General features: G+C 42.6%; 1 protein-coding gene across 1 annotated transcript in view; it reads left to right on the forward strand.

Moving 5' to 3' along the window:
* Nucleotides 1-15,507, forward strand: part of ADAMTS12 (ADAM metallopeptidase with thrombospondin type 1 motif 12) — a 411,005-nt gene that overhangs the window by 330,985 nt on the left and 64,513 nt on the right. Inside the window, exons 17-18 of the mRNA XM_033179311.1 lie at nucleotides 7,550-7,676; nucleotides 14,859-15,069. Coding sequence (XP_033035202.1) covers nucleotides 7,550-7,676; nucleotides 14,859-15,069 — 338 coding nt within the window. The remainder of the gene's footprint in view (nucleotides 1-7,549; nucleotides 7,677-14,858; nucleotides 15,070-15,507) is intronic.

Genomic DNA, 15,507 nt, shown 5'->3' on the forward strand with positions numbered 1-15,507 from the left:
ATCTTTATTTCTGCTTTCATTTCGTTGTGTACCCAGTAGTCATTCAGGAGCAGGTTATTCAGTTTCCATGTAGTTGAGCGGTTTTGATTGAGTTTCTTAGTCCTGAGTTCTAGTTTGATTGCACTGTGGTCTGAGAGACAGTTTGTTATAATTTCTGTTCTTGTACATTTGCTGAGGAGTGCTTTACTTCCAATTATGTGGTCAATTTTGGAATAAGTGCGATGTGGTGCTGAGAAGAATGTATATTCTGTTGATTTGGGGTGGAGAGTTCTATAGATGTCTATTAGGTCCGCTTGGTGCAGAGATGAGTTCAATTCCTGGATATCCTTGTTAACTTTCTGTCTCGTTGATCTGTCTAATGTTGACAGTGGAGTGTTGAAATCTCCCATTATTATTGTATGGGAGTCTAAGTCTCTTTGTAGGTCTCTAAGGACTTGCTTTATGAATCTGGGTGCTCCTGTATTGGGTGCATATATATTTAGGAGAGTTAGCTCTTCCTGTTGAATTGATCCCTTTACCATTATGTAATGGCCTTCTTTGTCTCTTTTGATCTTTGATGGTTTAAAGTCTGTTTTATCAGAGACTAGGATTGCAACCCCTGCTTTTTTTTGTTCTCCATTTGCTTGGTAGATCTTTCTCCATCCCTTTATTTTGAGCCTATGTATGTCTCTGCATGTGAGATGGGTCTCCTGAATACAGCAGAGTGATGGGTCTTGACTCTTTATCCAGTTTGCCAGTCTGTGTCTTTTCATTGGAGCATTTAGTCCATTTACATTTAAGGTTAATATTGTTATGTGTGAACTTGATCCTGTCATTATGATATTAACTGGTTATTTTGCTCATTAGTTGATGCAGTTTCTTCCTAGCCTTGATGGTCTTTACATTTTGGCATGTTTTTGCAATGGCTGGTACCGGTTGTTCCTTTCCATGTTTAGGGCTTCCTTCAGGGTCTCTTGTAAGGCAGGCCTGGTGGTGACAAAATCTCTAAGCATTTGCTTATCTGTAAAGGATTTTATTTCTCCTTCACTGATGAAACTTAGTTTGGCTGGATATGAAATTCTGGGTTGAAAATTCTTTTCTTTAAGAACGTTGAATATTGGCCCCCACTCTCTTCTGGCTTGTAGAGTTTCTGCCGAGAGATCTGCTGTTAGTCTGATGGGCTTCCCTTTGTGGGTAACCCGACCTTTCTCTCTGGCTGCCCTTAAGATTTTTTCCTTCATTTCAACTTTGGTGAATCTGGCAATTATGTGTCTTGGAGTTGCTCTTCTGGAGGAGTATCTTTGTGGCGTTCTCTGTATTTCCTGAATTTGAATGTTGGCCTGCCCTACTAGGTTGGGGAAGTTCTCCTGGATGATATCCTGAAGAGTGTTTTCCAACTTGGTTCCATTTTCCCCCTCACTTTCAGGCACCCCAATCAGACGTAGATTTGGTCTTTTTACATAATCCCATACTTCTTGCAGGCTTTGTTCATTTCTTTTTCTTCTTTTTTCTTTTGGTTTCTCTTCTCGCTTCATTTCATTCATTTGATCCTCAATCGCTGATACTCTTTCTTCCAGTTGATCGAGTCGGTTACTGAAGCTTGTGCATTTGTCACGTATTTCTCGTGTCATGGTTTTCATCTCTGTCATTTCGTTTATGATCTTCTCTGCATTAATTAGTCTAGCTGTCAATTCTTCCACTTTTTTTTCAAGATTTTTAGTTTCTTTGCGCTGGGTACGTAATTCCTCCTTTAGCTCTGAGAAGTTTGATGGACTGAAGCCTTCTTCTCTCATCTCGTCAAAGTCATTCTCTGACCAGCTTTGATCCGTTGCTGGCGATGGACTGCGCTCCTTTGCAGGGGGAGATGCGCTCTTATTTTTGAATTTCCAGCTTTTCTGCCCTGCTTTTTCCCCATCTTTGTGGTTTTATCTGTCTCTGGTCTTTGATGATGGTGACGTACTGATGGGGTTTTGGTATAGGTGTCTTTCCTGTTTGATAGTTTTCCGTCTGACAGTCAGAAGGACTGTCTGTTGGTCTGTTGGAGATTGCTTGAGGTCCACTCCAGACCCTGTTTGCCTGGGTATCAGCAGCAGAGGTTGCCAAAGATAGAATATTGCTGAGCAGCGAGTGTACCTGTCTGATTCTTCCTTTGGAAGTTTCCTCTCAAGGATGACTCCACCCTGTGAGGTGTGGGGTGTCAGACTGCCCCTAGTGGGGGATGTCTCCCAGCTAGGCTACTCAGGGGTCAGGGACCCACCTGTGCAGGCAGTCTGTCCGTTCTCGGATCTCAACCTCCGCGTTGGGAGATCCACGGCTCTCCCCAAAGCTGTCAGACAGAGTCGTTCGCCTCTGCACCGCCCCCGCTGCTTTCCCTATTGGACCTCAGCTGTGGGCTGTCCCCAGAGGTGGAGTCTACAGAGACAGGCAGGTTTCCTTGAGCTGCTGTGAGCTCCACCCAGTTCGAGCTTCCCAGCGGCTTTGTTTACCTACTTAAGCCTCAGCAATGGCGGGCGCCCCTCCCCCAGCCTCGCTGCTGCCTTGCGGATAGATCGCCGCAGATTGCTGTGTTAGCAGTGAGGGAGGCTCCGTGGGCGTGGGACCCTCCCGGCCAGGTGTGGGATATATTCTCCTGGTGTGCCTGTTTCCTTAAAGCGCAGTATTGGGGTGGGAGTTACGCGATTTTCCAGGTGTTATGTGTCTCAGTTCCCCTGGCTAGGAAAACTGATTTCCTTCCCCCTTGCGCTTCCAGGTGAGGCGATGCCTCGCCCTGCTTCAGCTCACGCTGGTCAGGCTGCAGCAGCTGACCAGCACCGATTGTCCGGCACTCCCTAGAGAGATGACCCCAGTACCTCAGTTGAAAATGCAGAAATCACCGGTCTTCTGTGTTACTCGCGCTGGGAGTTGGAGACTGGAGCTGTTCCTATTCGGCCATCTTGCTCCGCCCCCCCCAGCAGTATTTTAAAGACTGCGTACACAATGCCTTGAAACTTTCACATGCTGCAATTAAATGTTCACTGTCTTAAGTATCTAGTCTTAAGTTTATACATAATAGGAAATACTATAATTTTTGCCATAAGTCATTACAATGAGCTATGTCTTCAGTTGTTTTATCTAAGTCTTTCAGTTGTCTCAACTGAATTTTTGAATCAAATTAAATTAACCATAACAAATTCCCTCGATTTTACAATCTCGATATTGAATTGAGAATATGATGTGCTATGTCATTTTCTTTTAGACATAAGGAACATTGCTTGTTCCTTATATTGAGGCATAATTTTCATTCAAGATGAGTACTCCTGTTTAAAGTACAGGAAGACAGTTCTTTCAAAGGCACTTAGTTGACCTTTCACTGCTAGTATCCAATGAGATTTACTAAGTATTTACTGCTGCATGGCAATGTTCTGGTTGCTACATGGGGAAAGGCATTCAGAATGGTCTGGAAATAACATTTTGAATTTAATTCTCATATATTTTGGAATGCGACTGATTTTTACTTTGTGTCTTTTGAAGTAAGTGCTTCTAGATAAACAGTTAACTTAGTGCTGTGGCAACACATTGATTTATTGGCATCCTTAATTAGCTGGAATTTCTTTTGGGACTATATTTAGTATAGAAGAGAAAGGGAAAAATAGCAATCCAAATAAAAAGCCAATATCATTTATCTTTCTTTAATTTCCAGGGAAAGATCAAAGTCACATAGACTTAGCTGAATATATTGTATTTCCTGCACTTGCAGTGTCAATAATGATAACTGCTCCTAAAAGGGTGACTGATTCGAATCCCTTCCACAAGAGATATTACAATATCCTATGTCAAAGAAAGATTTTGTTATTTCAGTAATTGATTTTCAGAGTTAACAAGTGTGTCACTGAAGAGGAATAGTTTGGGATTTTTACGACAAAGGAGATATCACCAGTTAGGGACCCAGTAGGAAACAGCTAGCACAGTCAAGCTGACAACCTTGCCTACTTTCAAAGACATGGGTAGGGTTTAGAGAAATTAGGAAAGGTAATTTATTGCCCCTGCCCATTAACAGTGGAGGGTCAGGAGAATCAGGCTACCACCCCTAGGCCTAAAGAACTAAGGGGAAGGAGCAGTTAAACAAAGAGGTAGTGCCTTCATTTCCCAAATCTCACGGGAAGCCACAGCAGTTCACAGGATGAGCTTCTTGAGGTTGAGAGCAGGGAAGAGAAGTGGGCACAGTGGATCTGGAGGGAAAACAGAAGAACTGTAGCACAAGAGAAGAGAACATGAAAAATCAATATAATCAATCATGGTTGGACTATAGCAAGCCAAGCTCAATTGCAGCTCTGGGTCCTGACTGGAGGAAAGAAGAAAGCTCACATTTATTGAGTGTTCTTTCCATTACTCCTGGTATATAACAAACCACTCTTAAATTAGTGTAGTAAAACACCCACCCCTTTATTATGCCACAGATCCTGTGGGTCAGAAATTGAGACAGGACACACTGGGTATGCTGTGCCTCTGTTCCACTATGTTTGGCACCTTGGCTAGGAAGACTCAAATGCCTGGGGGCTTGAACCATGTGAATGCTCTTTTATTCATGTGACTGGCACCTGAGCCAGTTGATCCAAGGGCTGGGTTCATCTGGGACTGACTGTCGAACTACATGTGGCCATTCCAAGGGCGCTGAGTTTCCCCACTGCGGTAGCTGGAGTGTCCCGAGAGTGAGACACAGATGCAGCAGATGAAGTTGCTTGGCCTTTTCTAATCTGGCCTCTGAAGTCACGCGGCATCACTGCCGCATTTAGTTCAAGGCCAGAAGAATTAGATTCAGTGTCTCAGCGAGGGATGACAAGGTCATGTTGTAGAAGAGCACGCTGAACGGGAGAATATTGTTGCAGCCACCTTTGGAAAATATGAGCTGCCATATGCACACTCACAAAGGCAATGTGAACTAGTATCATTTTGAAACATTCTGACAATCATTGCAACAAACCATTTTCTAGGTTAACCATAAAATTATATTAACCAGATCTTTTCATTATCCAAGGTTTCCAATGATTAAACTTTGTCTTCCCTTTATGGAGCATCGCTTTTAAAATGTAAGAGATGCTTCCAGGATAAACTAGCTGAGCTTCCTGCCCTCCAACAGCATGAATATCACTGTTCTCATTTTCCCACAGACTAAACCCAGTGTTGTGTAGAAGGGAAAGTAGGGACTAGAACTCAGGACCCTTGGATTCTATTTACTTTCTTTTTTTTTATTATTTAACCAGAAATAGATAAGAAATGAATCGATAAATTAAATTTTACCAAATGAACACACAAGCATCAGATGAGAAAGAAGCACTTGGCCAGGGATTGCTATCCTATAACGCCAGGGAAGTCGACCTACTGTGTTGGGGCCCTCATTGGAAGATTGGGCTTAGCTTGGTACCTGGCACATACAAGGGCTGTCGTATATAAGAATGCAGTTGCCGACAGAAGAGTAATGGTCACCAGGACCATTAATGTCAGTGGAGAAACTCTGATACATAGTTATCCCTTTTCCTTTTGCCCTTGATGACATCTGCCTGGCCTCTCCGTTCATCTCCCAGCTGGTACAGTGGATTGACCCATGCAATGTTATGAACTTTCCCAAGGGGATTTTATGTAAGGTTTTGTGCCATTCTGGAGACAGGAACACTAAGCACACTTATCTTTGCTATTCATGCACAGATACAAGCCTTTTGGGAATGTTTCCAACCTGTTACAGTCATCTGACAGTCCTTTTCATGTTTTGACATCAAGAATTTGCCAAACCACCCAAGCTTGAATGAGACTTCTAAGCAGCTAAACTTTTTTCCCCACTCTCCAATGGCAGATGCATGTCAGCTTCTCTGATGTCAACGATCCAACTCTCTATTCCACTAACATCTGTTAGTTGAGAAAGCCTGAGTGATTGAAGGTTTACTTTTCTATTGAAAACACAATTTTCTCAAAAAAAAAAAAGTTCTTTTTTAAAGGATTTACTTACTGTTTTGCATGCCCCTCTGACACTTTTTTAAGTGACAAGATGCCATCTGGCATCAGGGGGATTTGGCTGAAGCGAGTCCATGCTGAGGCAGCGCGAGGTGGTGGGTGGTAGGACAGCAGGTTCCAGGTCAGTCCTGCCAGCTGTGTGACTGTCGGAAAGCCCCTCAGTGTCCTCGGCTGTAAAGTGAGGAGGTGATCAGCTCACTGGATTGCTCAGGGCCTTTCCAGTTCTGGAGTTCTGTACACCAATGAGCCCACACAAGGTCTAGACATCCCGAGAGCTCAGGGTGCCAGCCTTTGTACAGACTGCTCTGCCTTTCGGGGTCTTAGTCTTTAGTATTCTCACCCAGTATTTCACATGTCACATTGAAGCACTAGCCTGTACAAGGGAGATGCTGAGTTACTTCTTCACTGCCCCTTCACTTCAGTTCATGACAGTCTGGCCATTCCTCTACATTCCCTTGCTAATGATGTCCTAGTTATCAAAGTCAGTGGTCTTTTCCCTTTCTCAACCTTTGTGACTTCACTGTGCCTCAGTTTCTTCACCTGTCAGATAATGATAATGATGGTGCTGAACTCATTGGGTTGTTGAGAGGTTTGGGTTATTATACATCATAATAGATAACAGGTAATATATTAATGATATAAATACACATAGTTTAAAACAATGCCTGGGACAAGGCGTCATTTGCCTATAGACTCTGTGTGAGTCCCTTACTTGCACTAACTATCTGGTCTCTGAAGGCAGCAGGATTATCAATCCTTGCTATCAAATCCCTGTATTTTAAAAAACATAACATCTCAAACTTCACAACATTATTTTAAATTGTACTTCAGTCTCTAAGAGTTTACCGACCTCAACTAATATAAAGATACCTGTCTCTTCTATCCTTTAATTAAGCTAATAATGTAGCAATTGCCTCATAACACCTGTTGATAACATCTACTTTCATTATTAGAAGCAGGAGTATTTTGGAGATGAAGTCTCGCTCTGTCGCCCAAGCTGGAGTGCAGTGGCACGATCTCAGCTCACTGCACCATTCGCCTCCTGGGTTCAAGCAATTCTCCTGCCTCAGCCTCCCGAGTAGCTGAGATGACAGGAGCCCACCACCATGCTTGGCTAATTTTTGTATTTTTAGTTGAGACAGGATTTCACCATGTTGGCCAGGCTGGTCTCGAACTCCTGACCTCAAGTGATCCACCTGCCTCTGCCTCCCAAAGTGCTGGGATTACAGGTGTGAGCCGCTGCGCCCAGCCTATTTTCATTATTTAAATCTCATTTGTTTTCCATCTGGCATGTGTGTGTTAGTGTCATCTCCATGGCTGGAATGTGTGAAACAGACTTTACCTCCTACCTCTATGACCTGCAGTTTTTCCTAGGCAAGCTCTCCTCCTCCCCTTGCCAATTGCAGCATGAGGGTGAATCACAAGAGGTCCCCATTCTTCATCCCTTCTTTAAAAACCAAGTAACTTTTGAACAACTTTCCCATCAGCCATCAGCATGATCATTGACATGGTCAGGCACCTCACCTGACCATGAGCATATGGGCTCAGGATTCAATACATGTGAATCTTTCTGTCTGACCCCCAGGTATCCGCCGCCAGACTGCCCATTGCATAAAGAAGGGCCGTGGAATGGTGAAAGCTACATTCTGTGACCCAGAAACACAGCCCAATGGGAGACAGAAGAAGTGCTATGAAAAGGCTTGTCCACCCAGGTAACCATCGCTAACAGCTGGAGCTCTGTGTGTCTGCCTACAGTGATGTCTGACTCAAGGGTGACCCAATGCTTGCTGATAAAGAAATAATGTGTGGCTTTGTTATTTGGATAAACACAAGAACGCTGTTAGAGGTTTCTGTGGCTATGCTGTTGGAGCCTGTGGCAAGCTGTGAGGACATAATTCTCCCAAGAGCAGTATTTTCACAAGGTGATGTGTTCTGTGTTTAATTATTTGGCAAGACTAAGTGCCAAAGCATTGGTGAAGAGAATGCTAAGTGGATCACACAAAAGTAGTTTCACTAATAGAGTTGTCTTTTCCAAGGGCATAACCAGTGCAACTCCAGGCTTCAGACGAAAGGTTGGCACCTTCTAATCACAGTGCCCACGTGTACTTCAGGCTGCCCAGAAGAGGGGGCTCAGAGAGCAAGTTTTCCCAACCTCAACATTACTGACACGTGGGGCTAGCTGACTCTTTGTGTGGGGGGCTGCCTTGTGAATTGCAGGAGGCTTAGCAGCATTACTGGCCTGTGTTTACTTAGATGCTGGTAGAACTCCCTCCCTCCCAATCCAGGCTATGACAACTAAAAATGTCTGCAGACATTGACAGATATCCACTACAGGGTAAAATCATCCTCAGTTGATAGTCACTGTTATAGAGATATTCAGCAATATTCAGGGTATTGCTAACCACATTGGTTCAAGAGATTGGGATCCTAGAAGGTAGTTGGGATGTTATTATGCCAGGCTTATGTTTAAAAAGAGAGAGAGAGAAAAGAAAGGAAAAAGAAAAAGGAGGAAGAAGGAGAAGAAGAAAAGAGGGAGGGAAAGATGGAGAGGAAAGAGGAAGAAAGGAAGGAGTATTGGTTGATTTCCAAAAAGTGTCTTCATTCTCTGGCGACCTTAAACAGGGATGTATTTATGTTGCAGAGTCCAGCAAGCGTTCATCCCAGTTCTACGCAGACAAACTATGAGGCATTTAAACAAGGGGGAGACTCACTGGTATCATAAATCAAACAGGTGACAGGGCGGATGCTAAAGAAGAGCTAGAATGTGACAAATATCCAAGAACTAAGTTAGAAAGAAGAGTCAAGACAAGACTCTTGTCTGGAAAAAACCGATGACAGTCTCTTAGCGGTCCAAACTAGCAGGACCCAGAAGCCAGGGTATTCTCAACTCAGAGGTTTATTTTCTCTTCTGTGGCTTTTTCTAGGTAGGAGCTGGACCCCACCACTACTGAAGCAGGAGAGCAATATGTCATCGCCTCGCCTTGCTCTAGCTCCTTCCTGTGGCTCTTTTGCCAGGAAGAACTAGAAATGACAAGGGAAGATAAGGCTAGCACTAGGTTTTATATGAAATTGCAGTTATGTTACTTTCTCAGGGAAGAATGAGCCAGGAAAGAGAGCCTTTCTTAGAGCTAGTCCATCGCCTACTACTGCACAGAATTCATGAATTGTGAGATTTTTGACTCCTGAGAATGTTAATTAGGCATAATATAATACTTACAGGTTCAATTTCTGAAAATTGAACTCTCAAGTAGGATATGATAAGCTAAGTAGAATTCCATGAAACATTCAGATATAATGGTTGTATTAGTCCATTCTCACACTGCTAATAAAAACATACCCGAGACTGGATAATTTGCAAAGAAAAAGAGGTTTCATGGACTCACAGTTCTAAGTGGCTGGGGAGGCCTCACAATCATGGCAGAAGGCGAAAAGCATATCTTACATGGCTACAGACAAGACAGAACGAGAGCCAAGTGAAGGGGGTTTGCCCTAATAAAGCCGACAAATCTTGTGAGACTTATTCAGTAGCACGAGAACAGTATGGGGCAATCTGCCCCCGCGATTCAATTATCTCCCACCGGGTCCCTCCCACAACGTGTGGGAATTATGGGAGCTACAATTCAAGCTGAGATTTGGGTGGGGACACAGCCAAACCATATCAATGGCCAATTTACAAAAGTCCTTTTTATTTATGATTGCATTTTAGCTTCTACAGATATTTATGAAATAGTCATAAGACAAGGTATGGGTATTACTCTGAGGTGGTATATGAGGAGATAAAAGTTCAGAGAAATTTGATGCCATACCCTAGGGGAAACAGCAGCAGAGAAAACTAGAACTTCTTTTTTTACATTTTACTGTAAGTTCTGGGATACATGTGCAGAACGTGCAGGTTTGTTCCATAGATGTACATGTGCCGTGGTGGTTTGCTGCATCTAGGTTTTAAGCCCGCATGCATTAGGTATTTGTCCTAATGCTCTCCCTCCCCTTGCCCCCCAACCCCCTACAGGCCCCAGTGTGTGATGTTCCCATCCCTGTGTCCATGTGTTCTCATTGTTCAACTCTCACTTATGAGTGAGAACATGAAGTGTTTGGTTTTCTGTTCCTGTATTAAAAACTAGTACTTTTTAAGAACCCACTCTTTTTCAAGCTGTTTCCACATAACCATATCATTTAAACCTGTAAGCAACCCTAATTTGTAGATACATTTATGCTCATTATATAAATGAAGACTCTAAAGCCTTCACAAAAATTTTCCTCGGTCACTTAGCTACAAATTTTAGAGTCGGGATTTGAACCCAGATCTGTCTGCTCTGCTGCCTCTGTATGTGCTGCTACACCATGCTGCTGCCTAGGATCTCAGGATAAGCAAGTTTCAGTGCTAGAACCAGGTTTCAGTGCTAGAACCCTACATTTAAACTATTTTGCTCACATTAAAACACAATAAAAATGTTATGAATGCACAGAAAAAGCTGACTCCAAAACTAAGTCATGCCTCCAGGTCCAAGCGATTCTCCTGCCCCAGCCTTCTGAGTAGCTGAGATTATAGGCGCACACCACCACATCTGGCTAATTTTTGTATTTTTAGTAGAGATTGGGTTTCACCATGTTGGCCACACTGGTCTCAAACTCCTGACCTCAAGTGATCCACCCGCTTTAGCCTCTGCAAGTGCTGGGATTACAGGCATGAGCCCACGTGCCTGGCGATTTGCTTTTTTAAGAATAAATAATAAACTAATATTATTTGTTTTTGCAAGCTTAGTTCACTAGTTTCCTTGTATATGAATTTCAAGCTGCAATATCTTCTTCTGTCACCTAATTTCCATGATCTCTGAAAAGTTCATACCCATCACTGAGACCTGTCATTTCTTTTCCCAAAAAATTTCCTGTGCAAGATTTAATCTTATTTATTTATTCAGTAAATCTTCAGTAAATAAGAAATTTCTTCAGTAAATAAGAAAAAATCTTATTTTTTCTTCGGTAATATCTTGTTTTTACAACCAACTTCAACATTCTGTGTTCTTCCCCAAAGGAGTATTTGAGACAGATTTTTTTAAGATTTAATAAAAACTTTTGATTAAACATAAAAAAATATATTACATAGCCAATGGCTTTCAGGATGAAAGCCTTGTAGAGCATGTTCCAGGAGAGAGGAGGCTGTCAAGAAAGAAATTCTTCGAAAATTTAATATATCTGATTCCAGAAAGAGGTTATTTGTGTCCCTTCTCCCTACTGACTTCTCTCTGAACTTTGGTTTTCAGAAAAGCAAAACTCTGCTAGGCCACAGCTGTGGTGGTGCCTAGCATATCCAAAGTACTCAATAAACCTCTGACAGTGATTTTTTTAAACTCTGGCAGGTGTATGTAGGTTTCAGTCCACAGAATAATGGCATATGACTTAAATCAAGGTTTCTCAACCTCAACACTATTGCTGCTTTGAGCTGGATAGTTTTTTGTTGTGGGAAGCTGTCTCGTGCCAGTGTAGGAGGTGTAGCAGTACCCCTGGACTATATCCACTAGATACCAATAGCAACCCACCCCCCCTTCCCTGTCACCACCGATTTGTGATGATGAAAAATGTCTTTGGACATTCCCACATGTCCCCTGGGGAGGGAAGCTGCAGAAATCTCTGCTGATTGAGACCTTCTGATCTAAATGAAAGGAATGAGATCATTGAGACTGGAAAAAGCCCATGAAAGAGGGAAAAAGGACTGAGCATGATGTGTGTAGGGGACAAGAAAGCTAGGGAAAATGAGGCTGGAGGAATGGGATATAATGGGAATATGGAGACAATGTGTACACAGGACCAGGAGGTAAGAGTGCTTGCACTGTAGTCGTGGTTTTGTCAGAATGTGAAATGTTTAGTTGAATTGGATTTTGGAATGTAAATTCTATTAGGAAAAAGATTCGTACAAAGAAAGATTATAATTATAAAAGTTGATTTCTTAAAGTAAATTACTATTCTCAGCAAGGGTTTAACAAATTCAGTTTTGGACTTTCATTTATCTGAGTAATGAAGGTTAGAAAGAGTGAGGTGTCCTGGTTTGTTGGCGATCAGCGCTGTTGGAGCACATACTGATAGGGGAATCGGTAGAAGCTACTGATAAAAGAGGGGTTATTTTAAAAATAAAAGAAAGATTCAAAGGGTCTCTAACCCATCCCTTCTACTTGATCTCAGAGAAGACTCGTATCCAAAGTACAGTAAACTTTTACAGAATTCTGGAACAACTACAGGCTCTTCAAAGATCTCAAACATAGGCACACACACATACACACACACACACACACACACGCACTCTTAGACATTTAGATAAAACATAAAATCTCCATAAATATAAAAACAGTATTCTATTAGAAATCTCCTACAAGAGGTGGGATTATGGCAAACACCCAAAAGAATGAGATGGACAGCAGAGAACAACTGGACCATGGCTCCTGAGCCCTGGGCCTGGAAGACCTTTACAGCAAAAAAGAAAAAAAAAAGAAGATGGTTTTCACTTTAATCTTGTGAGAGTAAGACTAAGCTGTTTTAGTCCGTTTTGTGTTGCTGTACCAGAATACCACAGACTGGATAATTTATAAAGAACAAATTGGCCGGGCGCGGTGGCTCAAGCCTGTAATCCCAGCACTTTGGGAGGCTGAGACGGGCGGATCACGAGGTCAGGAGATCGAGACCATCCTGGCTAACATGATGAAACCCCGTCTCTACTAAAAAAATACAAAAAATTAGCTGGGCGAGGTGGCGGGCGCCTGTAGTCCCAGCTACTCGGGAGGCTGAGGCAGGAGAATGGCGTGAACCCGGGAGGCGGAGCTTGCAGTGAGCTGAGATCCCGCCACTGCACTCCAGCCTGGGCGACAGAGCGAGACTCTGTCTCAAAAAAAAAACAAAAAACAAAAAAACAAAACAAAACAAAAAAAAGAACAAATTTATTTCTTGGCCAGGTATGGTGACTCACTCTGTAATCCCAGAGCTTTGAGAGGCCAAGGCAGAAGGATCACTTGAGCACAGGAGTTCGAGACTAGCCTGGGCAACAAAGCAAGACCCCTTCTGTATAAAAAGAAAAAGAAAAAATAAATGTCTTTTAAAAAGAAACATTTCTCACATTTCTGGAGATTGGATGGCCAAGATCATGGTACTAGCATTTGATCTGGCGAGGGCCTTCTTGCTGCATCCTTATGAGGCTGAAGGAGGAAGGGCAACAGAGGACAGACATTTGTGTCCTCATATAGAAGAGCGAAAGGGAGTAAACCACTCCCAAATCCTTTTTCAAGTGACCTTAATCCATTCATGATGGTAAAGCCATCACGACCTAAACACCTCCCATCAGACCTCACCTCCCAACACTGTTATATTGAGGATTAAGTGTCTAACACATATGTTTTAGGGAACACGTTCAGACCACAGCAAAATCACAGGCAATATGTTCCCTAAGGGACTGTAGAGAAAACTCCAAGAAGAGAAAACAAGAACGTCCATTATCACTTTGTAGTGATACAGCTGAAAGCCCTATAGCAAGTACTTAGATAAATTAAACTTTCAATCAACTCAGATTAAGGCCTTTTCAGAATGGCATTTTATAGATTCTCTTGGCCTGACCTCCTTTAGAAAAGCCTGAGGTAGGACAAAGTAATTAGATTAATACAGTGGGGCATTTATTGGTTTCACATCATACTGTTCCAATATTATTAGCTCTTTACCCACTAAGGTTAAACACCAAAGATTAAATAAGTGATCTCAATTACTTATTAAATGAAGACTATGATTGAATTGAGGAATTGCTTTCTTCTGATATTTTTAACTTGAGACTGAAAGTATCACAATCAAAAGAAATTATACATAAATAAATTCAATATTTAGTAAATAAAAGTAAAATGTTTTATCTTCAAAATTACCAAAATTCAATGCTGTCTCAAGTCAGGAGGCTTTCTTGAAGTCAGGAATGAAGGACTTCCCCCAGTGTACTATTTTCCCATGAGAAATAAAAGTGTCCCACTTGTTACTATATGAAGGGATGGAAAAGTGGGCTGTACAGAGGAACAATAATGGACCCAAACCACACTGAGTGAAGATACCTGTTCTATCTTCGGTGCTGGGGAAGATTTGCACAATAATGGAGAAGAAGGACAAGAGATGGCTCCCTGCCATTTTCAAAAGCTACTTCTGTGTAACCAGTGGGCCCACATCCTAGATTCTTGAGTAAAAAATTATTTCATTTAAGTTTATTCTTTTTCTACTCATTTCTTATCAAAGGGAGCAGTGAAAATATTAACAAGTAGACTTCAGGAGGTAGGGAAAAAAATAAAGGCAATGTCCCTAATTGATCACCTCCTAAATAATTTAAAAATTTATGTTAAAGTGCCTACTTTTATGTTCAATTAAGAGCCAGGAGACCTAGATTCTAATTGGACTCTTTTACTCAAAAGCACGATCAAAATAACAACAAATCATAACAAATGCTTGAGTTCTTGTTATATGTCAGGCTCTGTACTATACACTTGACATGAACTGGTCTTTCATTTAATGCGCAACAACGCTCATATATTTTTACACCCATTGAATAGAGGAGAAAGTGAGACTTAAACTTGCTTAAAGTTGCACAGCAGAACCCTGGACCTCAGTTTTCTTACTGAAAAGAGAGGGCATGCATATATATTTTTTTCTTATTCAAAAACATGCGTATTTAGCAACTGCTTATGCCAGGCACTCTGCTGAGCTCTGGAGTTATGATTGAAGACACCGTGGCCCTGTCTGCAGCACACCCCCTAGTGAGTTGGAGTGTCTGCATGGCCCTCCCAGCCCTGTGATCTGCATTTCTGCCCCTGCTTTCTCAGTGGTTGAATGGAATGTATGCTTACGTTGGCGATCTTATCTCACATGTCCATGTTTGCCTGCAGGTGGTGGGCAGGGGAGTGGGAAGCATGCTCCGCGACATGCGGGCCCCACGGGGAGAAGAAGCGAACCGTGCTGTGCATCCAGACCATGGGCTCTGACGAGCAGGCTCTCCCGCCCACAGACTGCCAGCACCTGCTGAAGCCCAAGACCCTCCTTTCCTGTAACAGAGACATCCTGTGCCCCTCGGACTGGACAGTGGGCAACTGGAGTGAGGTGAGCTCAGGGCTCAGAGGGGAAACTGGCATTATTCAAGCTTCATCAGCCCCTGCCTTCCTTCTCATTATCCAATCCGAGGTGACCCTAGGTAAAATTGCAAAATATCCCTGAACTGCTCGTTTTCCATTCATACGGGATCTTGCTCTCACTTGCTCAATGGTCAGCTTACTACCTGACAGGGGTGAGGTAGATTCCGCCCCGCCAGTACAGGATCATAACGACTAATTAATAAATCAGAAGCTTGGCCAGGCCTGTTGTTAAACCATTGGTAGCAGATCAGGGACCTCCCACGCACCCCAAAAGTGATTTATAAAACATTGACCAGCACATCACTATAGTAAACCCAAACCAAAAGAGTGTCACTTGACATTAAGAAAAATCCCCTCAAATTATCCGTCTGTTCACCATGTGTCAAGGCCAAACCAGACCAAGGTT

Source organism: Trachypithecus francoisi, unplaced genomic scaffold, assembly GCF_009764315.1.
Source record: "Trachypithecus francoisi isolate TF-2019V2 unplaced genomic scaffold, Tfra_2.0 Lachesis_group2, whole genome shotgun sequence".
Classification (NCBI taxonomy): Eukaryota; Metazoa; Chordata; class Mammalia; order Primates; family Cercopithecidae; genus Trachypithecus; species Trachypithecus francoisi.